Here is a 27,225-nt window from a genome sequence, read left to right as displayed (position 1 = left end):
ACCATGATAGAGAAGAAAATTAATTTTCATAAGAGATAGTTTGAAAATTTTATAGAAAATTCAATAAGTTCAATAAACTTTTCTTAAAAAAGGAATATAATTATTTTTTTTACATACTTAAAAAAAGAATATAGTTGTATATATAAGATTGGATATAACAATGTTTTAAAGAGATGTTCTATTTTTTTTTATAGATGAAATGATAAATTATTGAAAATTTATCACATACAAAGTGAAGAAATTGGGGCGAACTCGATCATAACATTCGATCTAGTAATTTCGCCATTTTTACTAATTAAACTAGTAATTAAGTGTAGATAATTTAATTTAGTTTAAATTTAAGTTGAGCTTTCTTCTAGATTCGCATACATGATACATGTGTAACTAATCACGAACAAATAAACAATCGGTAATTCTCAACAGATAGTGTACTCTCTTCGTCCCAAAATATAAATAAAAGTTGATTAACAAAAATAAATGTATTTGGTCCAAATATTTCTTTTTAACTCATATTTATTTATATTTTGGGACGGATATAGTATGATTTGATACATAATATTTATCCATTTTACTAGTATAACAATAATAAATGAATGAGTATAGTGTATGGTGCATATGGATTATGGACCACGTCATGTGATATGGATAGAATGTTTAGTAACTACCCACAATTTGAAAGATAAACAGAAAATGAACTGTACTAGTAAGTGAGGAAGGTGTGTGTGTGATTGAAGAGAGAACAGAGTCGTGTTTGGTGAGAAGTGGGGTCATCAGACATGTTGGATGGATGGTGTGGTACTGTGGTGTGTGTGTGTGGTCGATCGAAGAAGAAAAGAAGAAAAACAAAACAAGAAAGAGGAACTCGTGAATCTATGAAACATCAACATTGAAGATTGAACCTTCACTTGAGTTTAGCTGAGTAGTTAGTAGGTTAGGTACCTAAATGTTGGACACGTCACCCTTTCCACCTACTCTCTGTCTTTTCTCATTAATTCCCAACTTGTCATCTTCTCTTGTCCCTTCTTCATTTCTGAAAAAATGATATTCTTAATTTGATCGATACAGTTGACTGTTTCATATTTGCCGATGCATATTTTTGATGATTAATATTTTTAATTGTATAATAGTAAAAATTATAAAAATTTTATATTTTGACAATACTCATCGAGACGAATCAAACATCTTATATGCTAATATTTATTTTTGTTTATTAGTAGAAAAATAAGGTCAAAACAATATGTGTGAATATAGTCAACTGTGTCAATCAAATTGAGACAAAAGGAGTATTTATTTAAAAAATTAAATATTTCAATTTCTAATATATTTATTTTACATATTTTTTATAAAAATTTACTAATTACTAAGATATTTAAAGGTGTAAAAAATATATTTTTCTTCATGATATATTAATAGTAAATATTTTCTGACTTGTTAAAAAAGAAAATATAAATATTTTCTGTCAAAAATATTAACTTCACCGGTAATTTATGTCTCAATCTACCTCTGCTTATATCCTTGTAAAGGTGAGGATTCAAAATTGTCCGTGTCTCTCGAGAGGCCACTTGATTGAGGAATTAATCTTCAATCTTGAGGAACTCTGTTCGAGACCCAGCACCGAAATTGAAAATTGCAAAAAAATAAATAAATAAATTAAATAAAATGAAGATATATATGTTGTCCTATCCTAGCATAATCGAAGACGACAAGCATAAACAAAATCAAAACAAATAATTCACATACATAATTAATACTACAAAATAGTGATTTTTGAAAATGCTATGGTTTACATAAGTGATATATTCAAGAAAAATTAAACAATGTTAATATTAATAAAAAAATACATCATTGACCTTACAAATTAATTTTATAATGACAAGTTAGACTCAATATAAAAATTTAATAATATATAGTACCTATATTTTTAAGCAAAATATACCTAATTTAATATATGTAGCTACTTTTTTTTGTTACAATAATAGTTTGTACTTACCTACCTACTTCCATGAAATAGCATGATTCAGCTACTGACTTTAATTTTATATATAGACAATTTTGAATAAAACAGTGTATGTTTGTTTGCGTATGAAATAGTAAAGTAGTACGAACGAGTAGATGAATGAATTGAATAATAATGTTAATGTAGTAGCGTGAGGAGGGAAAGGTATAGTTCGAGAAGGTTTTATTAAGAAAAGTCTCTCACGTTACTCACACCTAATTCTTTCATTTTCATGATCTCCACATCACATAATCCTTCCACTCTTACAACTTGCCACTTGGACTTCTCTATATAGTCTCTACTACGATTATTGTAATTAAGGGTGGGTGGTTACGGAGAAAAATTGAATCGAACTAAACTGAATTGTTTGTTTTTTAAGCTGAACTGAACTATAACTAACTTTTCACTAAAGTAAATCGAACCGAACCAAACCAAACTGATAATCATGAGCCGAACCGAACTGTTTCAGTTCAGTTTCAAAACTGTTTGTTATGGTTTAGTATTTTTGGTTCGGTTCAGTTTAATTCGACAGTTTGGTTCAATTTTCTGTCAAAAAGTAATTTGGTTTCACTAATTTAGTCAATTTTCAATTGTCATCTCCTATAACATTTTTTATTTATTTCATATATTAGTCAATCATTAGTATTAAAAAGGTCACTGCTATTAATTGAATGCATTGAGCAAATAAACAGAATTTGCATGGGATCATTCAGTCTAAGCCTCTAAGGCTTCATTTGAGTGAGAAATGTTTCTTTTTTCTCCGTCCGTTTGATATATTAAGTGCTAAGAAAAATTAATGTAGTTCATGTAAAAAATGTTGTTCTGGTTAAAAAGAAAATAAATATTGGTAACAATATTATAGGAGTCATAGTAGAAACTAATTTCTACTATAAAATTTATTGGGCACAAATGACTTCTCAAATAGTGCATTGTTACTTGTGATTACCCCGATCAGAACCGTAAACCACCTCCCTCAAACGCGCATCTCATCCACAAGCCACATCACATGAAATTGACGGCGGTATAGAATTCCCATCATAATTGTATCTCAACTTCAAAGTCGTCCTATCTTAGGCGAACCCCGTTGATTCTTGACTAAACCATTCTTTTTTCAAATACAATGATCATTTTAAGGCTGCAGGTTGATGAAGAAGCTTTGCATCGAGTTACTATGGTTGGATGCTCTGCAACAAGGGAAGATGAAGCAATGAGAGGTTCAATCCATGTGACAATGGAAGCCCCGTCGTGGCTTACCACGACTTCACCATTATGGGGTTATGTGTTGGGTTATGAAGGGTACAGACTATAGAACTTGAATCAGCTACTGTAGCAAGTTCACACACACACACACACACACACACACACTATCACACACAATTACACTAATGGGATTGATTTTAAAAGCAGACGATTTAGATTACACAACCAATAAACTAATTTTAAACGATCTCGATCATTGATTTAAGATTGGAGAGCCCATATCTGTAATTGTACCACACAGTTACACCAAGGAATCTAAATCCCAAACTTTTCTGATGTTAGGTTTTGGGTAAATTTTAACAACTTAAAGGGTTTTTAACTAATAATAAAATTGCCAAAAAGACCCTAATTCATGAAGAACCATATGTGAGATTTGTACATGCACATATAGGCTATTGGCATAACATTGCACTAAGATTTGCAAGACCTTGCAAATCTGAGTATAATTTGCTACACAAAAACAAAATGCCATACTTCATCATTTCCATAGCAAATCACGCGTACTAAAAGTTATTTCTCCGAGGGACATTTTATAATTTGTCAAGAAAGAAAAGACTACTGAAAACAAAACATATAAATCCGAAGAAAGAAATATACTTATTTACATCAGAAATGGGAGCCTCTGGTGGGACGGCAAACATGATTCAATTTACGAGCATGATCTTCATTACGGTGCTGTGTCCGACATGCATAACCATACCAGCAATCTTCTCTTGCTGATGCTTCTGGTGGGAGAAGCTTTGTTTAATACACACAAACAATAATCAAAAGAGTGAAAAGCAAGAAAACACAAACTTCTGATAATGCTCTAAGTTGAAGGTACTTACATGGTTGGGTATAGAAATGCGGAACCAGTACAAGAGAAATGACACCAACTTCTGATAACAATCACTGCATGATTAAAAGAATGCATTATGAGAATGGTAATCAGACATTTGATTCCACATTGTACTATAGTCAGTTGTTATTTACCACTAGAGTATATGAACCGGTACACGTGTTTATGTCTTCAAATATAGATACAAGACACTAGACTTCAATATGAAACTTTTTGCAGTGTTGGGAAAATAGTGCATAAATGTCCACTAAAAACAAATTAATTCCTAAATGGATGTGATTTAACAGCAAAAAAGGAGACCATTTTAAAGCTTAGTTCATGTGAACCTGTGTTTTTGCATGATTAAAGAACACATCTCGAAATTCACCATCAAAATTTATTTTTAATATAGAATTTAAAAGCAGCTGGTTTAAAACGAAGTTGCACAAGCAAATGGGAAGAAATAAGAAACTACGATCAAATAAAATGTACATCCTTATTCTAGCACTTCCTCATAATATTTGAAATTGTTAAATATGTCAAAAGAGAAAACAAAAGTGTAACGCTTCTTCTTTGCGTATTAAGAAATGGCACATGAAAAAAAAAAAACCACAAAATGTAGGCTATATGAGATACTAACACAAATTTGTGTGGAAAAGTTCAGAAGGATAAAATGTACATCCTTACTCTTACTCTAAAAGCTTGCAAAATAAACTTCAGCATCAAAGTATAATTTCAAACAGCATACTTGGTCCACACAATAATTGTTTAAATTGCAACAGGTGGGGGCAGGGAAGGCTGTTATGTTGATCAATTGCCATTCCATTATTTACGGCGGGTTTTCAAGGAGTAGGATGGCATCTCCAACAAAAATAACAAAAACTCAAAACATATAATATAAACAAACAAATCAAAATACTCGATTGTAAAGGTATGTAATCGTGTTACAAAATGCTTTAACCTTCAATAACATTAAAGCCATAGACTGTGACCTATTATAACATTTAAGTAAAACCACTTTGGCTCAATGATTCAGTATAGAACATACCTGCATACAAGAGTCCCAGCAGTCATCATGTCTGCGTGATTCAGTGTCATTCGTGTTGTATCTGCCAAGAGAGAGAAGAAAAAAATCATGTATTAGTCAATATCTGGTGACACCATCGATGTACATCAGATCAAACAATTTACACCAGTAAATAACTTTTCCTAGGAATATTTTGCAAAATCTGCCACTTAATTGAAAATTTGAATTGAGCTCAGCAAGCTAATGCAAAACAGGAATCCGAGTGTGTGTTTGGTCAGCCACTTTGATAGTTATGACATATTTTATAAAAGGAAACATGGGCAAAAGGATACAGCTAATCATTCCCTTATAGGAATGTTTCCTTATTCAGCGAGGGAAGAGAAAATAGATGTGGATCAAATTGATTAAATAGCATAATGTTCTTTGCCATTGTTTTTTATGCATGATTTGAGTGGTGAATTTTACCCTAGGAGAGTTAAGGCCTCTCGAAGTGCCTCCTTTATCATTTACAGCTTATTTCCTTACATTTTAGTCTTCTGTTTGTATTGTGAGCTAGATCCCACATGAACTCTAGCTATTGCCAGCAATAAGAATTTCTATTCACTATTATATTCTACTGTTTTATTTTATTGATCAATGTTTAATCGTAATCGAGATCGAGTCCTATCACACTTCTTTTCATTTTCAGATATTATTTCACAAGTAATTACAAAAACATCACTTTGTTTATATTTTGTTTCCTTCATGAAATTACAGAAAACAAGCAGCAAAGTCAAGACAAGGTACCATTTTTGTAATCATCATTCATCAGTTAAAACATCTTGTTAAATATAGCAGTATTAGTTAAGGAGTACATTAGGATTATTTTTATAAATAGGGAGTTGTGGAGTTAGAATGTGGTATTTCTTTCCTATGATCGTGAAGGGGAAACCCTTGGAGGAGAGATTTCTACTATTCTTTCTTCTTTTCTTAATTCAATTGTTCTTTCTATTCCATTAAAAAGCAATACACCCTTAAAAAATCAGAAGAATTACTTCTTATTAACAATCATAGGAAAGACAAGTTTATCACTTTACCTATTTCTTTGTTATTCAGCTTTACTATCCACTCTGATATGACATCCTGCAATGTCCTCCCCATTTGTCGTATGCAACTTTCAGTGATCTAGAAAGCCACAAAAGATAATCATATTAAAAAATAATCTGTGAAAACAGAGCCAAAACAATAAAAATATGGTCATCCGGAAATGCATACTTTCTGTTCGTGCGGATTCTTTTCATGGACTAACAAAGGAATTGCTGAGATAGTGTATTCAGAGATCTGCAAAGAAAGAGACAGGAAAAGGTCATAAAGTGACCATTCCATATCATAAAGATCAAATAGAGGAAAAACATTTTGCATATTTCACTAGATGGAGTTGACAAAAAAATCCACCATGTAAGGGAACGATAGTTACTTAGAAATATAAGAACTCTCCAGAATGCAACTTTGATAAGAAAAACAATTAACATTAACAATTGTTATACACAAAGTGGCCCATACAGGTTTTAAAGTATCTCGGGAACAAACAGGATATGAACTGCTCCTAGTTACTCCAAGAGCATTCCAGTAAGGTCCACAAAATGGTCTGTCACATCCTAAGCCTACAAGAAAAGACAAATACGAATTCTATGATATTTTGAATGAATGAATAAATTGAATATTATAGCTCACCATAAAGAAAGTTGAAAACAATAAAAATTGATTTCGCCGGTATAAATATAATGATGAGACACAAATCCCAAATGATGACTTACAATATTGAGGAACACTAAGACCATTACGGGAAGGCATCATTCCTCCACATGCTTGACATTGGAGATGATCAGTGTTATTATTGCATCGAAACCCACCAACAGCAGTAACTAAATTGCAAGGGAATTAGTGAATTTAATGAGTATGATGAGATAAAAATAAATAAGAGGTCACAAATTAGACTGCAGGCAATGATGAGGCCTCATCTGACATTGTATAACAGTAATATTACCACACTGCGGGCAATGATGATCGCTGCCATCATTTTGATCAACCATTGTTGTACTTGTGTTGGCCCTCTTTCGACTTTTCTTTGCAGATCCAATGACCTAATAGTAAAAATACAATAAACTCATTTTTTCCGATAAACTTGCATAGCAAAGAGAGGATATTATACTACAGGTCAACAACTAGACAACAACAAAAAATGAAAAAATTATAGTTAGTTCATTTTTGGTCTGATATTTCAGTAAGGTTGGAGCAAAATTGCATAACACTTCAGCAGGAGAGAAATTCTGATCATTAAAGGAATGATCATACTTACAAGGTTTGACCGTACTGATGCATATGTATCTAAAAGCGCAACTTCATCATGTGAGCGTCTTAGGGAAGAATCAGCTCTCACCATATCCTGAAAAGGGGGGGAACTGTGTAAAAATAACAACAAAGCTTCATTGCACCTAGTGGAATAACTATATGAAATCATGAATCAATCCAGACCATTCAGATAAACTGCTGAGTGAAATGAAATAAGAAAATCAATAGATCAAACAATATAGAAGTACCGCAAAAATGAAAAAGAACTCTCATAACTAAGAACAAGAGGTTCGTCAAAAATATGGACAAAAAAATGCATATAAGATGTCAAATATTCACTATCATGCCTAAATGCTATCCTCCATGTCAGTAATAACTATCCCCATTTTGCGAATCAGCTTTAATCTTTGTGAAATATTTCTGCATAAAATGTACCTCCGCAATGGTACGCAGAAAGTGATTTTTGCCAACAAATTGAACAACTGCTCTGCATTGAGGACAAAGTACGGTCGAACGTTTTTCCTGCGATCTCCGTAACCACTCTGAGAAGCAACCGTTGCTGTAATGTCACATGACAATTCAAGACAAAGTCAATGAACTAAACAGAACCATGTTCATCAAAAAAAGAGGATCAAAAGGCTATCATATATACCAAAAATTATGAAGGCATGGAGCAACAGTCACAACATCATGCCATATGTTTAGGCAAATACTACACTTTGCATGATCAACATCGACACATATCTGGAAAAGAAACACAGTCAAGTCATCAGCACTGCTGCGGATAAAAAACAGTATTGAAGAAGACATTAAGGATGCAGACAAATTAGAAAATGCCAACCTTTAGCAGCGTCTGGCTGGTTTCTGGGCTAGACATGATTTGGAATTTGTAGCTGAAAAATCCTGATGCCATGGAATTAAATAGATTGATAATCGGCTTAGAAATAATACACAATGGTATCAAAAACAAAATAATTTACATAAATTTTTTGTTCGACTGCACAATAAAGATATTTACTGGTTAATTATTCAATGGACCCAAATACCATGTTAATAATATCAATCATAATTAGTATATGAAAGCATGAACACTATCGAGGCAAGTAATTCTCACTGGTTATGAATATAAATGGGTTAGGATTAAAACTCGCACAATTACATGCCATGGTTTATGCCAATGTTACAGTCCACAGAACATGCTTGTCAATCGATCACACAAATTTTCATCCCAACACCTTGATTGAGTTGCTTATTTAATACACCAAACAATTAACACGACTAGTTTTGTCAACACAAGTTTGAATATTATTAAGGAAAACCAGAAACTTGGAATACATCTTTACTTAAGATAAATGGATGAATTGATGCGAGACCAACTGGCAACGCTACTGCATTGAAGTGTACCAATTAGTTCATAGATATAAAACACAATTTACAATTTTCTACCCTATATATGTAATCAGCAATAGGAAGTATTACACTAGCATAAATATTTAAAAGGTTCTAACCTTCTCTATCCGGGCCTGGGATAATTTCACTTCCATCCTTGATAACAGCAGTGTCACCATTGCCTACCTCAGCCCCATCAACAAGTATTGTATTTGAACTGCAGCATGAATGTGTGACACAGCCAAAAAATAAATTCTTTTTTGACAAAAACATACAACAAATATGCAGAGGAAAGGAGATAAGACCCTTCTTGCACAGAGACATAAACTTTCAGTACTTCAAAGGAGAAGATAGGAATGAAAAACGTGTAAAAAAAATAAAATTGGTAATCAGCATCCTTCACTATCATGAAGCCGAAACCTATTATAGTGATTTCAACAACAGCAAACCAGGTTGCTAGCATGTTTTAGTTTTATGAGAAATGGTTCCCTATTCTTCTCAAAATAATTTCTAATCAAACAAAAAAAATTATCTTGGCAGATAGAGAGCATAATTTACACAATTATTTAGTAAACACTAGTTCGTCGTGAATTTACCTCTTATTTTCCATTGTGGCAGAACATAGATCAGAATTCCTTGATATTTTGCACCAGCTATGTTTGTCACTAGAAGTAGCTGATATTTCCGAACATATTTCGCCTTCATCTGACCTTATTTCAACATTCAAGTATCTCGAGTCTGACTGAACTGCGTGAAGGAAATAGTTTGACCGAAATAAGTACCTTAAGAAAGTCCCAAACTTCACACTAACTATAAGAAAGTCCCAAACTTCACACTAACTATATCCTTTCACTTGATAATTTTAACAGTCAATTTGGTGTCCCCTCTAATTTGGGATGAAAATCCCAGATGAGTTTTCAGATTTTTCAAAGAAAAACCGTTCCTGTATTTTCCACACTTGTTTTCAACTGGAAGCCAAATGTTCTAGTAATTAGCAGGTTTCAAATAAAAGTCCGCAATCGCGATTTAGGGCACAAACGTGACATAACGATTTGTCTCTAGTCGAAGCCAAAGTGCAACTGCAATTGAAGCTGCATGCATCAATTGCATTTTATCACAATTCTCTGCAATATCAAGAATGGCAACGCGACTTGACAACAACCGCAACCTTTATCACTATTTAAAACCTTGGTAGTTAGTAGACAGCATCCAAACACCATCAAAGTGTAACAGTGATATACATCACTAGCCTCTATGGTCACTCCATTCCTTCCCAATTCCACCCTATTCTTCCCCACCCTTCTTTCAAAAACATTGCAAACCTATAAAGCTATTGTCATTGCTAAGAATTAAGATAGCAGCACCTATAAAATTGAAGCCCAAAAGTGACATGCACACAGTGCAAGTAATTAAATAGTGTAACCTAGCAAGAAATGAATTTTCAATCAAAACTTACATAGTGAACGAATACGAGTAAAAAATTGAATTTTTATTGTTTTACAAACTGTTGTGTTGAGTGTTAAACAGATAAAAGAACAAACATTTCATATACCCTTTTGATTCCAATTTAAAATTGAAGGGTTAAGACGAAATCCCAATAGGGGAAAAACTATGAAACCCCCCCAAATTTGAAACTTGAATTGATAATTGTAGTGTGTGAGTATGAATGTGGATACCCATAATTGAAATGAGGAAAAAGAGTTACCAAGCTTGGCCCAGATTTCATCTGAGGGTTTGGCTGAAGCAGAGGATTCTCCCATTTCCACCATTGATCAGAATCAAAAATGGATTCTTCTTTGTCTCTGTCACGTAGCGGCTGAAGGGTTTTTCTTTTTCTTTTTCTTTTTCTTTTTCTTTTGGGGTCATATATTTATTTATGTAATATTAATGTTTATATAAATGCATTTATTCACTATTTACTTATTTAGGTATTTTAATACTACAAAATTGAATATGGTTTTTATCTTTTTTTTTTTTTTTTTATCTACTATCAGCGTACAAGGGAAGATTTAGTACGTTTGTATATGTCCCTGTCGACTATCGTTTACTACTACGTTTGTATGTGTGTTGTTGACTAATCATTTTTATTTGAGAATCATATTTTGTGGACATCTCTTCATATTAGTTGTTTCATAAATTGTTAGAGAATTTCTTAGAAATGAAAGTTGGATTAACTTATACGTACAAAATTGACTTTGTAAAGTAATAATTATATTCATTTATAAATTCTTATCCAGGTCAACTCGTGGATATAAAAAGTGGGTAATCCAACGGATTTTGAAAAAACTTTAATATTATCTTAGAATTAAAAGTTAGACCTAACTCATTTATATAAAATCGACTTGTAAGATGATGACTATCTATTATTTATAAACATTTATCCAAACTAACCCACATACGATAGGGACTTTTTAATAAAATCGGGCATTCAAATAAGACACTTCTTTTATTTTGACTCATGCTTTGTTTGACGAAAAAAATGAGAAAAATGAAAGTGAGCAGAAAAAATTATTTTCATTGATGTATGAAAGAATCTTGGAGATAGGGATATTGATTGGTCTAGAATATTTTTAAAGAGACATGAGGTTAAAGAAAATAGCGGACATGTTAAAAAAACATTTTAATTCCGATTTATAAGAATAATGGTGATGTACAAAAATGAACAAAGTATATCAAATTTGATAGAGAATATCATGGTTCGATCTACCTAGGGTTGGGAATAGGCCAGACGGCCTACAGGGGCCTTCGCCCTGACCTGTATAAGTCTGGTCTGACCTGGTTATTAAAAATGTCAGGCTTAGGCTTTGAAAACGGTCTGTTTACATAAATAGGTCAGACTTAGGCTTCTAAAAAGGCCTACGAAGCCTGATAGGCCGGCCTGTTTATAATAATTATTATTTATATAATATTATTATTTATATCTTATAAAAAATATTATTTATATAAATATTATTAGCTTTTAATTATTGCGACTTTTCGTAATCGTATTTGTTATTTTATTAGTTTTTAATTATTGTGTTAATCATATTATTAGCTTTTTCTTAATGTTGTAGAAATTATAAAAATTTAAATGTGAACTTTTTAAGGTCTGTTTAGCCTATTTAAAAAAACTATATAGAGAAGCTTTAATGTAACACAGACTTTTAAACAGGCTACAAGGCCAGGCCATACTTTTAAAAGCCTCAGGCCAGGCCAAAAAAAATAACATTTGATAGGCCACAGGCCAGGCTCAGGCCTGAAAAAAAATCGTAGGCCAGGCTCAGGCCTGTCAAGGCCTGGCCTTGCCTGGCCTGTTCCCAACCCTAGATCTACCGCAACTACGATCGGGAGGGGCTAAAATAACTTAATCATCAAGTTTTGATGCACTCCCAAACCAGATTAGGCGGGTGGCCAATAAATGTTCTAAGGCTTAAATGCAGTTTTACCCCCCCTATTTTGAAAAATGCGGAATTTTACCCCCCCTATTTTAAAATGCGGAATTTTACCCCCCCTATTTTATAATTTGTTGGATTTTGCCCCCCCCCCACCAAAATTTTGCACAAAATCTGCTTCTGAGCCTCAAGTTCAAAGCTACGCACAGAACTCAATTTGGATCAATAATTCACCAAACTGGTACCGAAACGACCGCAATCGAGTTAGTTTTCCACAGAATCAAACTCCACTAAATTTGGAGTTACAGAGAGAGATTAATTACTGTTTTAGTGAAGGTCTGTTCAAATTAATTATCGTATGAAACTACTACTGGTATTCTCGTCATTCCTCTCACCCTGTAGCTCATTTTTTAATACTATTTACATGTATGGAAATCTAACGAAATTACCCTTGTTGGCATTTCAATTTCGTAGAATTTGGAGTTACGATGTGTTCGGTAGACGATGTTGAATTTGAAGATCACAAGTAGATTTCTGCAGAATTAGTAATTGGACAGACCTTCACTAAAACGATAATTAATCTCTCTCTGTAACTCCAAATTTAGTGGGGTTTGATTCTGTGGAAAGCTAACTCGATTACGGTCATTTCGGTAGCCATTTGGTGAATTATGGATCCAAATTGAGTTGTATGCGAAGCTTTGAAGTTGTGACTCGAAAGCAGATTTTTTGCAGAATTTTGGGGACATACCTTCACTAAAACGATAATTAATCTCTCTTTGTAAATCCAAATTCAGTGGGGTTTGATTATGTGGAAAGATAACTCGATTACGGTCATTTCGGTAGCCGTTTGGTGAATTATGGATCCAAATTGAGTTGTATGCGATGCTTTGAAGTTGTGACTCGAAAGCAGATTTTTTGCAGAATTTTGGGGGACATACCTTCACTAAAACGGTAATTAATCTCTCTTTGTAACTCCAAATTCAGTGGGGTTTGATTATGTGGAAAGATAACTCGATTACGGTCATTTCGGTATCCTTTTGGTAAATTATTGATCAAAATTGAGTTGTGTGCGAAGCTTTAAAGTTGTGACTCGAAAGCAGAATTTTAGGGGGGGCAAAATCCAACAAATTATAAAACAGGGGGGGTAAAAGTCCGCGTTTTAAAACAGGGGGGGTAAAATTCCGATTTAATCAAAACAGGGGGGGCAAAACTGCATTTAAGCCATGTTCTAATTAGATTTGTAAAACATGTTCTAATTTAAATCTTGGAGATGCTATAAATATAAATGGTGGGTGGCTGATGATGTGTGATATGGTTAAATAATATTGGTGATTATAAAGTTGAATAGTTAATTCAAATATATGCATAAAAATAGTGTGAATGTTACGATGAATATCATTACAAGTGGTTTATTGTGAACCGGTACTTAAAATTATCATAAATTATAATAACTATTAACAATACTCTTTAGACATAAAAAAATATGACATTTTTAGTCATTATGACTAAAACAATAATATGATTGACATTGATTCAATAAAAGTTACATTTTTAACTCATGTTACAATTATGTCATTATTTCAATAGTCAAAATAAAAAGAACCATCGGTTCATATTTCTAAACAACAGTGCATGTAATAGAATTTTTTTTACATATTTTTAAATATTAGTCCACCGGTTCATATTAAAATTTTCCTAAAAACTATAGGAGACGTGAAATGAAGCATAATTTCAGATATCCAAGCCTAATTTTCTAGAAAAAACAAAGAAATGAATATATATGGCACGTGATTGGTCCTCAAATCTATAAATAATGTCTACTCCCTAACTCAAACTTTTGTGTTTATTCAGTATGCCACTCGTGATTATATGAAATATGACAAATTGCATTGCAAAAAAAAAAAAAAAAAACATAAATTTATTATTGAAGAAAAATATGCCATTCGTTTGAAACTAATATTTTTTATACAGAAAAATTTAATTACAGCATTTGATTAATAATAATATATACTTGTTTTTTTTATTTACAAATAATATATACTTGTTAGAATATACAAATGGATATATATGACTAGGAGTGTACGTGAGCCGGATGAGTTGAGTTTGCCTAAAACCAAAACCCGAACTACATAGGGTACTCCTGATTGAGTCTAGTAAAATAAACACTTGTTAGGACATTTGGTCAGATCGGGTAAATTCACTAATTTTGGGGTTGAGTTGGGTTGTGAGTTATTTATACAAATTATTTTTCTATTTTTTTTAATATTAAATATCAATATGACGAATCATCCTATTTTTTCATTAAAATAACTCACCCATCGTATTTTATTGAAAAATGATGTAACTTTTCTTCACTATAAATTATAATCACCAATTTTTGGTGTAAACAACTAATTTACGAGTTGGATACTGTGCTACAATCCAAATTTTTTTTTTTGTTTTTCCGATAACAAATGACTAAACAATGAATTATCATATATGTTTATAAAAATTACTAATCCCCTCGAGGTAACTGAGATCCATTTAAGGGGTTGACCTATCCCAACAAATGTTTCTCCATACGCACTGACCAGGAATCGAACCAGGACCAAATACTTAATAGGTCCAAGTATATATCATTTGTGTCATGTTGGTGTTGTAGTTTTAGTATCATAATTTCCACATGCTCGTATTATTGATCTCCTATTTTGAAAATTATCAGCACTCTTAAATTTTGAAACTAAAAAATTGCGATGCCGAATATTTTAAACAACATGAGATATGATTGAATAATATAAAATAGTCAACATCAAAAAAATCACGATAAAATTAATTAAAAACTTCAATTTCAACTTTATAAATTATTAATCTAATTAATTATTTTCGATCAATAAAAATTCTTTTTATTAATTATTAATTTTTATAATATAAAATATAAATAATTAATTCATCTAACTTTTTTGACCAAAATTAATTCATTTAATTGATTATATATCATCATGTCATATAATTTTTCTATTTAAAATATGCTGCATCACTATTTCTTACCTAAAATATCCGCAATATATATTCCAAAACAGATGTATCTAAAAATGGAGAAGACCAAATAATAAAAAAGACAGAAATTGCAATTAACTTTCCTTTTTCTTTTTTCTTTGTTAACACAAACAATAAAAAAAGACTTACCAAAAAAAAAGTGAAATCATCGGGAAACATATTATGTGGACATGCATCGGTACATTTGCTGAATCAGATGATTTTGATTAGTTTATATATACAATATTTATTGATTTTTTATATTAAATACTATATGTGGACCAATTTCAATTATCCACCAAAATCGTATACCGATACATATCCACAATAATATGTACTAGTATATCGGAGTCTTACAAAAATAAATAAAAAAAGACAAAAATGGCAATTAAAGTTTACTTTTTTATTTGTTGACAAAAGCAACCAAACCTTCAAGTTGAAAGTTGAAAGTTGAAACAGTACAAAGACCAAGCCCACAGATAACAACCAACAGCAACATCATTAGTACAAAGACCAAAAAGAACAAAAATCTAGGATGCCCAAAAACATGACCACCTTAATTTAATCAAATCATTCATTCATAAAACGTGCCAACCATTCAAGTCTCTGAAAAACACAAACACAAACATTCAATCTCATTCAGGTTCTTTTTTTCTCTCTTCAATGGCTAAAGAGAATCCAAATCCAACCATAACATTGAAACCAGTAACATGGGTTTTACCTTACAGAACAGAGAAGGTAACTGAGATATACAGAATGGGTAGAAAATTGGGTCAAGGTCAATTTGGAACAACCTATCTTTGTACACACAAATCAACAAACAGAACATTTGCTTGTAAGTCAATCCCAAAAAGAAAGCTTTTTTGTAAAGAAGATTATGAGGATGTTTGGAGAGAGATTCAGATAATGCATCATTTATCTGAACATTCTCATGTTGTTAGAATTGAAGGAACTTATGAGGATTCTATTGCTGTTCATATTGTTATGGAACTTTGTGAAGGAGGTGAACTTTTTGATAGGATTGTTCAAAAGGGTCATTATAGTGAGAGACAAGCTGCTACTTTGATTAAGACTATTGTTGAAGTTGTTCAATCTTGTCACTCTCTTGGTGTTATGCATAGAGATCTTAAACCTGAGAATTTTCTCTTTGATACTGTTCATGAAGATGCTAAGCTTAAAGCTACTGATTTTGGTTTGTCTGTTTTTTATAAACCTGGTGAGTTTTATTTTTGGTTAATTTCTATGTTCTAGATTCAGTATCTGAAGTGATTTGATTTTGAATGTTTATTGATCTGATTGGAAATTTGCTTAATTTGGTTAATTAGGGTTTACTGATTTTGTTTTTCATCAAAACTTATTATGTTATTGGATGTGATTAATTGCTTCATTTGTTCAAATCATTGGCTAGAATCTATCAATGCTTTTTTGAATTGATTTTAAGTTTTGATCTTTGATTACTGGATGGAATTAAGGGGATTTAAGGATTATGTGGTGCCTTAAACTAAGTATGTAATATTTGTTTCCTCTTTCTTTCATTGATTATGAGGTGCTGGACTGCTGGTGTTATTTTACTATGGATCCATGTCTTGCTTGTAGTGCTTGATTGCATCTTTTCATGTGAATCTGCGGTTTCCTTTTTTCCAGTGAGCGGAATTTTTTTCTTGAGTTTGCATGATGATTGATGATAAAAGCAGCAATTGATGTGTTTGATAAGAGTATATACTGTAAATGGAATTTCATCAAGTTTATGAATGTGTTTTCACTTTCTAGGTTAATTATTGATATTCCATGTTATGTTAGAATCGGGTTATAGTTGATCTTTTCCGAAAATAGAATCTGGTCTATTTTTGTTAGGTTGTAAATTGGAATCCAGTCATTCAGTGTTGGAATTTTGTGTCATGTGAATGGATAAGGTTTTTAGTTATATTGTATTTCATTATTAAAATGCAATTGTCATGTCTAACTGTCTAAGTGATGAGAATAAAATTATTTTCTTTTATATTGGAGGCCAACAGTGGTGATGCTAGAAAGCGATGGGATATTGTAAAGGGTGTTCAAATGGAATAAAGGCACTTAGTCACATTTTCTGCCCCATCCTTTTGATCCCTTAACACATGAACCTTTTGGCCTTCTGATTGCTACTAAGTATACCGCGGAACTTGTGAGTCTATATTGTAGTATTTTTTTGGGTATGCTATATTTAAGTTTGTTTTGCTTGGAAAACTTGTAGAATAGTTGACAAAATTACGGTCTTTCTTAAAAGTTAAAATGGAGTCTTACTGCTGCATCCTTGTGGACTATGGTTGATAGTTGACACAGTTCTTTTCATGGAACTAAGTCTTAGGAAAAGGTTAACCTATTCCTAAGTGCTTAATCTTAGTGCCAATTGTGAATGCGAAAAGTAGTGATTAGCAAAATATACATAGCTATTGAAAGTTTAAGTAGAGGTTATGTGCTCTTGTTTTCATTCTAATTTTCAGTCATTGACTGGTTAACTGGAAAAACTTTCATGCTGTGTATGCCAATGTCCCTAACACAGTGATATTCTTTTCAGGTGAATCATTTTCCGATGTTGTTGGGAGCCCATACTATGTTGCACCGGAGGTCTTGCGCAAACTATATGGACCTGAGTCCGATGTGTGGAGTGCCGGCGTTATTTTGTACATCTTATTAAGTGGGGTGCCACCATTTTGGGCAGGTAGCTATTTGTTATTCATAATATGTTAAATTATCAACTGGGGATGTTAGCGTGTTTTTATTCATGTCCATCGTTCATTGTTATTGATACTGATGATCTGTAAATTTTCACCTTCAGAAACTGAACCGGGGATCTTCCGACAGATTTTAATAGGAAAACTTGATTTTCAGTCTGAGCCTTGGCCTAGCATTTCGGACAGCGCAAAGGATCTAATTCGGAAAATGCTTGATCAAAATCCAAAAACAAGGCTAACAGCACATGAAGTACTCCGTAAGTCTCTTAAACTTGTATTTTGAGCAAGTGTCATAATTAAGTTTACAGCATTGGTACTTAAATCAATTTTTTAAGTTGGTTAACAGATGTAAGATTTTTGCAAGGTTATGGCACTAAAGTGTATTTCTGTGTCAGGCCACCCATGGATTGTTGATGACAACATTGCACCTGATAAACCTATTGACTCAGCAGTTTTGTCACGTCTGAAGCAATTCTCTGCAATGAATAAACTGAAAAAGATGGCTTTGCGTGTAAGCTTTCTGTAGCCCTTTCTTATACACCGAGCATGAGTGAACACATTTGCTCTCTTGGATATTAAGCTGTGTGTATTCTTGTTATTCCCTCCATTTTAAATTTACCGTCGTTTTAAGGTTTTCCACAGGAATTAAGAAAAAAATTAATATGAAGGCCGGTTTTTTCTTTTATATTCATTCTTGTTATAATGTGCTCTTGGATTTTCGTTTGGTTCTCCATATACATTCCACTTTGTACGAGTGTTGGATATGGACCATGAAGCGGCTTCATCATTGTTGTTACATTATTTTGTTATCAACCATCCCTAAAATTGAAAGACACGGCTTGCACAGTTTCAGAGGAACTTGAACTGTTGCTTTTGTGCAAGTTTTTGTTACTTCAAGCAGGGAATACCAAGGTCGGAACACAAACATAAAGAGAATTTGAAAGAATTGTGCATTTTTTGTCTTGCCACTTGGCAGGCTAAGTTTCAAATAAATTAACATAAATCAGCAAAAATTATGAAATGCTGCTTTGTTTGCATCCTTGCCCTGAACCTCAAGCATCATTGTGTATCTTTAGTATGTAAAGTGTTACTATTCATGACGTTTTTGAGTTAGGATTTGTTATTCCATCCTTTGAAAACACTAACAATATTGTGTAGTTTTCTATATGGCAAATTCTAATACCAGAACATTTATAGTTTTTCGCTCACTTTATCCTACTAGGTTATTGCTGAGCGTCTATCTGAGGAAGAAATTGGCGGCCTAAAAGAGTTATTCAAGATGATTGACACCGACAGCAGTGGAACCATAACATTTGATGAGTTAAAAGATGGCTTAAAGCGAGTAGGATCTGAACTTATGGAGTCTGAAATCCAGGATCTTATGGATGCTGTAAGTGTTTTCTTGTTAGAGGGCGATTCATATTTTTTTTTTTTTTTTTTATGTAAGCCTTTAATTTAATCCAACGGGGTTGCCCTAGTGAAAGCATGCTATGTCCGCAAGTAGGAATGTTTAGAAAAAATCAAAAACCAAATACTGAACTGCACCGAAAATAACTGAACTATGGCTTACAGATCCCTAGCTGAAATGAAATAGTTTGGTTTTCCTTCCTCAGCCGAACCATGAACAGCCCTATGGACCTCTAGTTAGGAGAATGTATACAAGGATAATCTTTAGTACGAGGTGTCTGGTTTGAAAAATAAATCTCATATCCTTGTTGATTTTTTCGGCCTTAAACATGATTGCCTCTAGGCACGAGATACATGCAGATTTCACCCAAATTCCTTTTACTTCTTTAATTTTCCATTTTTCATAAGATCTTATTATTTTTTGCACATGACAGGCTGATGTTGATAAAAGTGGGACAATCGACTATGGTGAATTCATTGCTGCAACTGTTCATTTAAATAAGCTGGAGAGAGAGGAAAACCTGTTGTCAGCCTTCGCTTATTTTGACAAAGATGCTAGTGGTTACATAACCATTGATGAGATTCAACAAGCTTGTAAAGACTTTGGCTTAGAAGATATCCACATTGATGAAATAATCAAGGAAATTGATCAAGACAATGTAAGTATTTCATTTTTTTATTGACAACTTGATCAATGATGAATGCAAAGGACTCTGTAGAATCTTTATCTTCTTTTTGGTCAAGTAGCCTAGTGGTTAGAATTTCACATTTTAAGGTAAATAAGTGGAAATATCAGGGTTCGAATCCCGATCCCTGTATATTACATGCAATGACCCTGCCAACTGAACTATACTCAATGGCAATGGGCTCGGAATCTTTGTCTTCTAATACCATATTACTTAAATATCTCATTTATTGATAACCTGATCAAATTATCAATAAATGACATATTTCAGTAGTATATAGTTCTCTTGAAATGTGCACCAATTCCTTAAATTGTGGCAACTTGTGTTTATTAACATGAAAATTTTGTGGTGCAGGATGGACAGATAGATTATGGGGAATTTGCTGCAATGATGAGAAAGGGAAATGGAGGAATAGGAAGGAGAACAATGAGAAACACACTAAATTTAAGAGATGCTTTGGGATTAGTAGGCAATTGATCCAATCAAGTTATTGATGGTTACCTTAAGTAATCACTTGGTGACAAAAAAAAAATTGAGGAAAAATAATTAAATTTGATAAATTTAAACATTATCTTTAGATTGACCAAATTTTTTGCATATCTTTTATTAGATTGATCATTCCAAAAAAAGATATTCTTTACCTTGATTATTATGATGTGGTCCATGTGGGGTAGACCATGCATGATGCATTACTGCTGCATCGTTTTCTATAGTACTCCGTATTTTATTGCATGAAAATTTAAATGGTCCACACAACAAATTGCAGGTTCGTTCTTAATCAAGCTCTATGATAAGCTATCATTTTCTTTCTCATTTTTTGAGACGATAAGTTGTCATTTTTTATGTCCTTTTTACCATTTCACTTTAATCCGGAATCAAAGGTCATGTAATAACACTATCATGTAATTTATTTGTCCCAACCGTAATGAATCTTAATCATTGATTTTAAACAATTGCTATGATTAATTTTGATCAGACGATCGAGATCTATGACGGTGCCACATACAATTGCAACAAAAATTCTATTTCATTTTCATGCATTAGCACACCACTGATTGTAAGTTAAAAAGAAAAAAGTGGAATTTGTGGTCTGGTCTCAAACTCAACTCACAGATTCAACTCAAACACTTTTATGAATTCAAAATGCACCCCCTTCTTTTCTTATTTTTAACAATAAACAACTGAGAAAAAAAAATCTAAATGAAATAAGTGTAGGCCTCAGCAAATATATATACTTACAATTTTAGTATGCAACAAATATTTTTCATAATTACATAATAAAAAAGAAGTAAATAAATTGAAGAAAGCATACATTACAAATTTATTTCCCTTGTTAAAAATACATAGCATCATATATTTTTAGCATATCTTTTAACCCTCTAATTTACAGGGAAACAGATAAAATTTGACATATGATTATTTCAGTCAAAGATTTGAATTTATATTCTTTCGAATGATTCGTGCTTACATAGTAAATATAATTTGAAGCATGCTGAAGATAAAATGGCAGCATTCTTGAAATTATACTTCCTCACTTGCCTTAGGAGATGCCAGGGGAAACAAAACAAGTAACTCCGGTTCCCCGAAACCGCCTGATTTAGACCTCGGCGACGGATGCAAATAAAACCTTCTCTCTTTGATAGCTTTCTCTTCTTCTTCAATGTTAATATCATTTAACTCTTGTTTCCTTTCGTCTTCCACAATAGTTAACCGAGAGAACAATGTTGAAGGAGTGGTAGGACTTGGAAGAAGACTAGAACTTCCACTTCCTGATACAGGACTTGAAGGAATGCTAGAATTTCTTGACTTAGAAGAAGGTGATGCACTTCCTGGTTTATAATATTGAAAACTTGGTTTAACTATCTCAAGTTTTGGTTTCATGCATTTTCTTCTTTCATGAAGTTTTGATGGTGTTCTCTTCATAGGAGGTGGTGCCTTTGTTGCTTGGTCTTCTTTTGTTGCTGTGACTTCGGAGGGACCTGTTAACCTTTGCACTACTTCCCTAAATCCATCTGTGTTGGTTTGAACAAATGTTGTTAATGGTTTACAATCACCTGTTGTAGTACCATGTGTTGGTGGCTTATCCATTCTCATCATGTTCTGATTTTTTTTTATATTCACTTGCCACACCTATATGAAAATTCAGAAACTATAAGCAACCATGAAATGATCCATTGCATACTTAAAGATGAAACCGAAAAAATGCTATAGTACAATGTTTTGATGAAGAATTATTGTATTGGAAAAAAAACTCAATTCTCACCTAAAAGTTGTTTTTGCTGATTCTGTGAAGATGAATCAGACGTAAAATCTAAGATGATATTGGAGTCTATCTTAGATTGTTTACTAGGCTACCATATTTTCAACACAATAAACAAAATCTAAGAATTTTGAATAAAAATATTTGTAATCAACATGCCTTGTGCATCAACAAATAGAAGAGAAGAGGAATCACTTCACCAAGGAGTCCTATGTTTAGAGAAGCAAAAGGAAGGTGTTGTATATGACTAAAGATCCAAAGATAGATTTATTGTAGCTGAAGATTCTAAAGATTATAATGTAGGATTAAATATTTTCATGATTTGATCATAATGACCCACATGTCCTTTAGAATGTAAAAGCAAAATGCTTTGTGTCCTATTGAAAGCATGTCATATCAAATAATTCAGGGTATGTCTTAACAATTTAGATTCGGGAAGAGATTTTTTGAGGTATGTGTATGTCTATAAACATGGGACATGCTATTGAAACTATATTATGTGTCCCTTAATAATGATGTTCTAGGAAAAGGGTAGGCATTTGTTGACTGGTAAATTGTTTATCTTATAATAGAATGTACCTTAATTAGATTTTTGCAATTCATAACACTTTATGCCTAACTAGTAACTGTCTATGACCTGTTTATCTTTGACTCTTGACTTTTTAGGTTTTAGAATTGGACTTGTCCCTCTGTTCTTTTCTCTCATTTAATTAACTGAAATTGATAAATCACCAATTTAGGGATTTGAATCACATGCACTCAGAATATCAGTGGCCGTTGGATTAAAATCAAACGGTCCAGATTTTAAGTTTGATAGATTAGTAAAAAAAATTGCACATTTTCTACACTGTCCGATAACGAACACCGATGTTCGGATTTCTTGCGATCCAAATCCCAAATTTCGCAAGGGAATACAGACCAATAATGTTTTCTATTGTGTGGTATCAAGGGAAGGGGCATCATATCTATATATCATTCCATTTCCCACAAAAAATAAGATGAATTCAAATTATTTGCAGCTATGACAATCAATTAAGATGAAATGAATCCAAACCACATGATAGAAACCAAACAAACACATCAACTTTATAAAAAAAAAAAGCCATAATTAAGAAACATATAGAAACTAAAATGAAAGGAAAAAGTTATTTCCTACCTAAGATGATTTGATGGTAGTAAAGTTACTCTTCTGCTTTTCTTTTCTTGTATCTTAATATAACTCTAAGAAGAAAATAAGTTGAGAATGAAAGGGAAAGGAAAAGGAAGAGGAAGAATAAAAAGGTCTCAACTCTCAAAGACAGAGAGAATCCTGTAACTATTGGGATGGAAGTGAGTGTAGTTAAAGATTGCTTTCTGGTACAAGGTTGTGAGCCAGTTAGGACAAAGAATCTCTGACCTCAAAAAAAGCAGTCCAACCATTACCTTTGCCACATCAACATTGGACCACAACACTTTCCTTCCAGTAACTGCCAAATAAAGATTTGGTTAACTCATTCAAATATAATAAGTGATTCTAAAAAAAGACAATTACAAATTAAGGATTCTTTTTTGCCTTTTTTAAGATTTGTGTATATATGTCATCTAGATTAGATAACAGAAAAAATAAACACCATTTATCTCCAGCGGTAATTCACTTTCAAAAAGGTAATTAAAAAATCCAACCATAAAATTCTCAACCATTATAACTAGAAAAACTTGACCATTATTCTCAACCAATATAATCTAATAAATCATATGTGAAAAATTGTTGCTTCATTCATGAGGAATTTGAACTAATAAATTTGTGGCATAAAATAAAACACAATAGTGCTCAGAAGGTAACTAGCCTAACCTGAAAAGCCATTAAACCAAACCTAGGAGATAATGAACAATTTAAACAAGCAAGTAAATGCCATACCAAACATAAATATTCAATTTTGTAATAGAAAAATATAAATTAACATGCGTTTATATGACTCTCCCTTTGTCTGCATAAAAATCATGTCCCTGAACAAAATTTCTCACATTATATTTTCCATTGAGATGCAATAAACAATGGTAAAAAAAGTAATGAGGGAAAAATGAGATTAATTTTTATCAAATCAATCCATAATTACACTTACTATATTAACTCTTAAAATATCTCCACAAATATTTATATAAAAAGTTTTGCATGTATAAATTAAACATAAATATTGCACAACAATTTGACAACTAATCAGAATGGAAAGCAAATTGAGATTGGAGTCATCTCAGTGTGAAAAGAATGAATAAGTTTTTAAATAACAACAAAAAGAGCAAACCAACTATAAATAGCATGAAATTATCAGGATATTCAGTAGAAAAGGTATTGGATCAATCCATTAATCAACACAAAACTGATATGAAAAAAAGGATAATGGGAAGTATGCAACGATAGTAATCATCATTTACTAAATTAATACCAGAATAGCTGTTGTTCTTCGATGCATTATAGAAAACTTTGCCTTTCAAATAAACTATAGCATTATGAGCTATCTCACCATAAGTGAGTGTACATAAATAATTCAGGACCAAGTCCTGTATATCTTTATCAAAAAGACTAAATAACAAGTACTGGATTCCTTTCCCTAAAGTTCACCCAAATTCCAAAAGATAAATTGGCAAAATGACAGTTTATCATGTCCTATGCTCATAATTTACAATGAGAGCAAGCAAGAGACGGCAGATAGATCAAATAACTGAAACATATCTCTTCTTCACCCCCCATCACATTGACCGTGTAGCAGTATATGTGCTAGCAGAATTAAGTTCCTCCGGTTTAGGTTACCTATCTATACCTGTCCAAATATATTCAAAGAATAAAAATATGGATTTAACACAACCAGAAACATTTAAGGAAAATTGGAAATGTTTTGGCAGTTGCTACAAATATCAAAGGTCAAAATTAAATAATACAATCGCTAGATTATCCATTAATCAATGGATGCAGAACACAAAAAATAAAACTATACCTTCTTTTCATCCTGCTCAAACATTCATATTTCATAAAGGAAACTATATTCCAATCTCAATTACAGTAGCAAGGCATGATTAGTTAACAGAGGACAGTATTACCATTTATTATTCGTTAAGATCAGTTTACTGCGCCGAATCATGATCAGTTAAAATCAGTGTATTTGTTACTTTCAAGGAAACTAATGCTCAAAATGTGATTGTAATGCGCAAACTAATTTTTTCTCATTCAGTAAATTCTCATATTACTCTCACCATCTTCCCTGGAATAATTTTTCGCCTATCTATCTACCAAGCTTCTGAAAAGGAAAGTCATAAGTTGTGTCTCAAGTCAAGTAAGTGACCAAATAGAGTCATAAATAATTTTTCACAGAATTACTAAGAATAAGAAACATACAGTGAGGAAGGTTGAGATCGCATCCGGATACTCTGCATCACTCTCTCTAAAATAGCTGAGATATATTACATAAAAATAATTATAAAAAAAAAATGTTGCAGGTTCAAAATTTTCATCTTTATGTTGCTTACCAACTCTTGCTTCCAACATTTTTTTAGGCTTGTGACTCCATTGGTTTGAACACGGGAACATAGCCATATTTATGTTGCTTACCAACTCCAGTGGCACATGCCTTATCTTCTTGAACATCAGAATGCTCATCTCCACTTGTATTACTTAAAACTGTTTCCTCAGACACATTCTTTTCCTCAACTTCATCATTGTTCGTGGCTCTTGAGGCGCAGATATGAAAGGTGGAAAAGAATGTGTCTGAAGAAACATTTTTAATAATACAATGTTGTAAAAAACCATACCAATCTTTGACTTCCAATCTTGTATCAACAATGCTACATTTCTCAGAACAAAACAAAACAAACATATTTATACATGTATAACAAACCAATGAGAGATAACTCATTCCATATAGCAGCAAGTATATTTCTTTTTTATGAAAAATAATAATAATTCATTTTCAATTTCCAGATCGAACATATAAAGTAAATGTATAAATGTCCACAAGTCGTCGACCAACAAATTAGTGATTTGTGCTAAATGGATTGAAATTGCAAAAACCTATGAAATGCCATAAAACCTAAATATGATAATTTGATTATGATATATTATTATTATATAGAAAAAGACTAAACTTTAAGATTGAAACAGATGGAAAATGAAAAACAGCACCATCAAATCAAATTTGACGTTGAAAGCAAAGAATTGGGTACCTGAGTGAGAACAGTGCGATTGCGAAGCACGAGAGCAGAGAAGAGAGAGTGTGATTTTCGGACTTGAAAATGTTTCGTCAATTTTTCCATTTTCATTTTAGGTTTAAAGACAACAAAAGGTTTAACTTTAAAGGAAGTACAGCCGCCACACCACTTCAACCCTAATTTCTCGTCTTTTTGTTTTTTTTTTATATGGTGTTTGTTTTGTTCATATTTGCTTGGATCCAAATTCATGAAGATTTAATAATGATTTTAGAGTCGTCAATGTTGCAGATCCGGATACAGACATTCCGGACACTTGAATTATAAAATCGTTTAATATGTTATTGAGACCGATTATGATTAATGATTTATGCATTTTTATTGAATACTGTTAATCTTGATCTATCACAAAAACATATCAAAAGATTTTAGATTTTTGTAAAATTTAACATAAATGATCTATACAATACAAACTTTCAATCCAACGGTGAATTTTATAAAATTTGTATTCGTTAAAGCGTTATTGAGCGGTGTAACATTATTCAAATTTATCTTTCCTTTGTTAGTTTGGTCCTCAAATATGTTTTATGTTAGTCATCAGTTTGTCCAAAAATTACTAATAATAAACATATTTGAGAATACTTTGTAATTTCAATACACTTTATTTGACAATTAATACTTCATATATTTAAGGACCGATATATTTTATGTTAATCATTTATTTTTATCATAGTATAATTCATAATACTAAACTAAAGTGTTATAAATAGATAATTAAG

The 27,225-nt window shown here is 32.2% G+C and overlaps 3 protein-coding genes across 17 annotated transcripts; 1 reads left to right on the top strand and 2 right to left on the bottom strand.

Moving 5' to 3' along the window:
• Positions 1-2,795: 2,795 nt before the first annotated feature.
• Positions 2,796-10,690, bottom strand: LOC123916064 (E3 ubiquitin-protein ligase CHFR). Of its 7 annotated transcripts, none has more exons than XM_045967404.1 (16): positions 10,526-10,666; positions 9,417-9,567; positions 8,940-9,037; positions 8,273-8,334; positions 8,084-8,175; positions 7,867-7,990; positions 7,439-7,525; positions 7,127-7,223; positions 6,897-7,004; positions 6,643-6,743; positions 6,355-6,420; positions 6,177-6,264; positions 5,122-5,182; positions 4,084-4,147; positions 3,854-3,994; positions 2,796-3,180 (listed from the first exon to the last, which is right to left on the bottom strand). In XM_045967404.1, the coding sequence occupies exons 1-15, from the start codon at positions 10,587-10,589 to the stop codon at positions 3,863-3,865; spliced, it is 1,395 nt and encodes a 464-aa protein (XP_045823360.1). In that variant the 5' UTR covers positions 10,590-10,666; the 3' UTR covers positions 2,796-3,180; positions 3,854-3,862. The 7 variants fall into 7 exon arrangements, 6 of the variants coding, with proteins under 6 accessions (XP_045823360.1, XP_045823364.1, XP_045823359.1 ...); XM_045967408.1 differs by having other exon boundaries at positions 2,840-3,180; positions 3,854-3,981; XR_006812052.1 differs by lacking the exon at positions 2,796-3,180 and adding an exon at positions 3,392-3,599 and having other exon boundaries at positions 3,843-3,981.
• Positions 10,691-15,625: 4,935 nt separating this feature from the next.
• Positions 15,626-20,656, top strand: LOC123916061 (calcium-dependent protein kinase SK5). The gene is made up of 7 exons (XM_045967391.1): positions 15,626-16,422; positions 17,761-17,904; positions 18,022-18,174; positions 18,313-18,428; positions 19,140-19,307; positions 19,759-19,983; positions 20,365-20,656. The coding sequence occupies exons 1-7, from the start codon at positions 15,870-15,872 to the stop codon at positions 20,485-20,487; spliced, it is 1,482 nt and encodes a 493-aa protein (XP_045823347.1). The 5' UTR covers positions 15,626-15,869; the 3' UTR covers positions 20,488-20,656.
• A 551-nt stretch (positions 20,657-21,207) lies between these two features.
• LOC123916062 (VQ motif-containing protein 31) lies at positions 21,208-26,616 on the bottom strand. 9 transcript variants are annotated; one of them, XM_045967392.1, is made up of 5 exons: positions 26,465-26,616; positions 25,772-26,086; positions 25,641-25,695; positions 23,427-25,542; positions 21,208-22,140 (listed from the first exon to the last, which is right to left on the bottom strand). In XM_045967392.1, the coding sequence occupies exon 5, from the start codon at positions 22,105-22,107 to the stop codon at positions 21,532-21,534; it is 576 nt and encodes a 191-aa protein (XP_045823348.1). In that variant the 5' UTR covers positions 22,108-22,140; positions 23,427-25,542; positions 25,641-25,695; positions 25,772-26,086; positions 26,465-26,616; the 3' UTR covers positions 21,208-21,531. The 9 variants fall into 9 exon arrangements, with proteins under 9 accessions (XP_045823348.1, XP_045823354.1, XP_045823356.1 ...); XM_045967398.1 differs by having other exon boundaries at positions 23,427-25,068; XM_045967400.1 differs by having other exon boundaries at positions 23,427-23,736.
• Positions 26,617-27,225: the final 609 nt, after the last annotated feature.

This window comes from Trifolium pratense, linkage group LG3 (assembly GCF_020283565.1).
Source record: "Trifolium pratense cultivar HEN17-A07 linkage group LG3, ARS_RC_1.1, whole genome shotgun sequence".
NCBI lineage: Eukaryota > Viridiplantae > Streptophyta > Magnoliopsida > Fabales > Fabaceae > Trifolium > Trifolium pratense.
The sequence above is the reverse complement of the archived record's forward strand: the minus strand, read 5'-3'. Positions and strand labels throughout refer to the sequence as shown.

What these genes read in the sequence shown, in the direction of transcription:
- LOC123916061 (XM_045967391.1), top strand. Translation starts at nt 15,870, where the DNA reads ATGGCTAAAGAGAATCCAAATCCAACCATAACATTGAAACCAGTAACA. An exon ending in TGAAAAAGATGGCTTTGCGT is followed by an intron (nt 18,429 to 19,139) that starts GTAAGCTTTCTG and finishes TTATCCTACTAG; the next exon opens with GTTATTGCTGAGCGTCTATC. An exon ending in TCCAGGATCTTATGGATGCT is followed by an intron (nt 19,308 to 19,758) that starts GTAAGTGTTTTC and finishes TGCACATGACAG; the next exon opens with GCTGATGTTGATAAAAGTGG.
- LOC123916062 (XM_045967395.1), bottom strand. Translation starts at nt 22,107, where the DNA reads ATGATGAGAATGGATAAGCCACCAACACATGGTACTACAACAGGTGAT.
- LOC123916064 (XM_045967402.1), bottom strand. Translation starts at nt 10,589, where the DNA reads ATGGTGGAAATGGGAGAATCCTCTGCTTCAGCCAAACCCTCAGATGAA. An exon ending in GCCACAATGGAAAATAAGAG is followed by an intron (nt 9,038 to 9,416) that starts GTAAATTCACGA and finishes TTCATGCTGCAG; the next exon opens with TTCAAATACAATACTTGTTG. An exon ending in AGAATCCGCACGAACAGAAA is followed by an intron (nt 6,265 to 6,354) that starts GTATGCATTTCC and finishes GTGGCTTTCTAG; the next exon opens with ATCACTGAAAGTTGCATACG.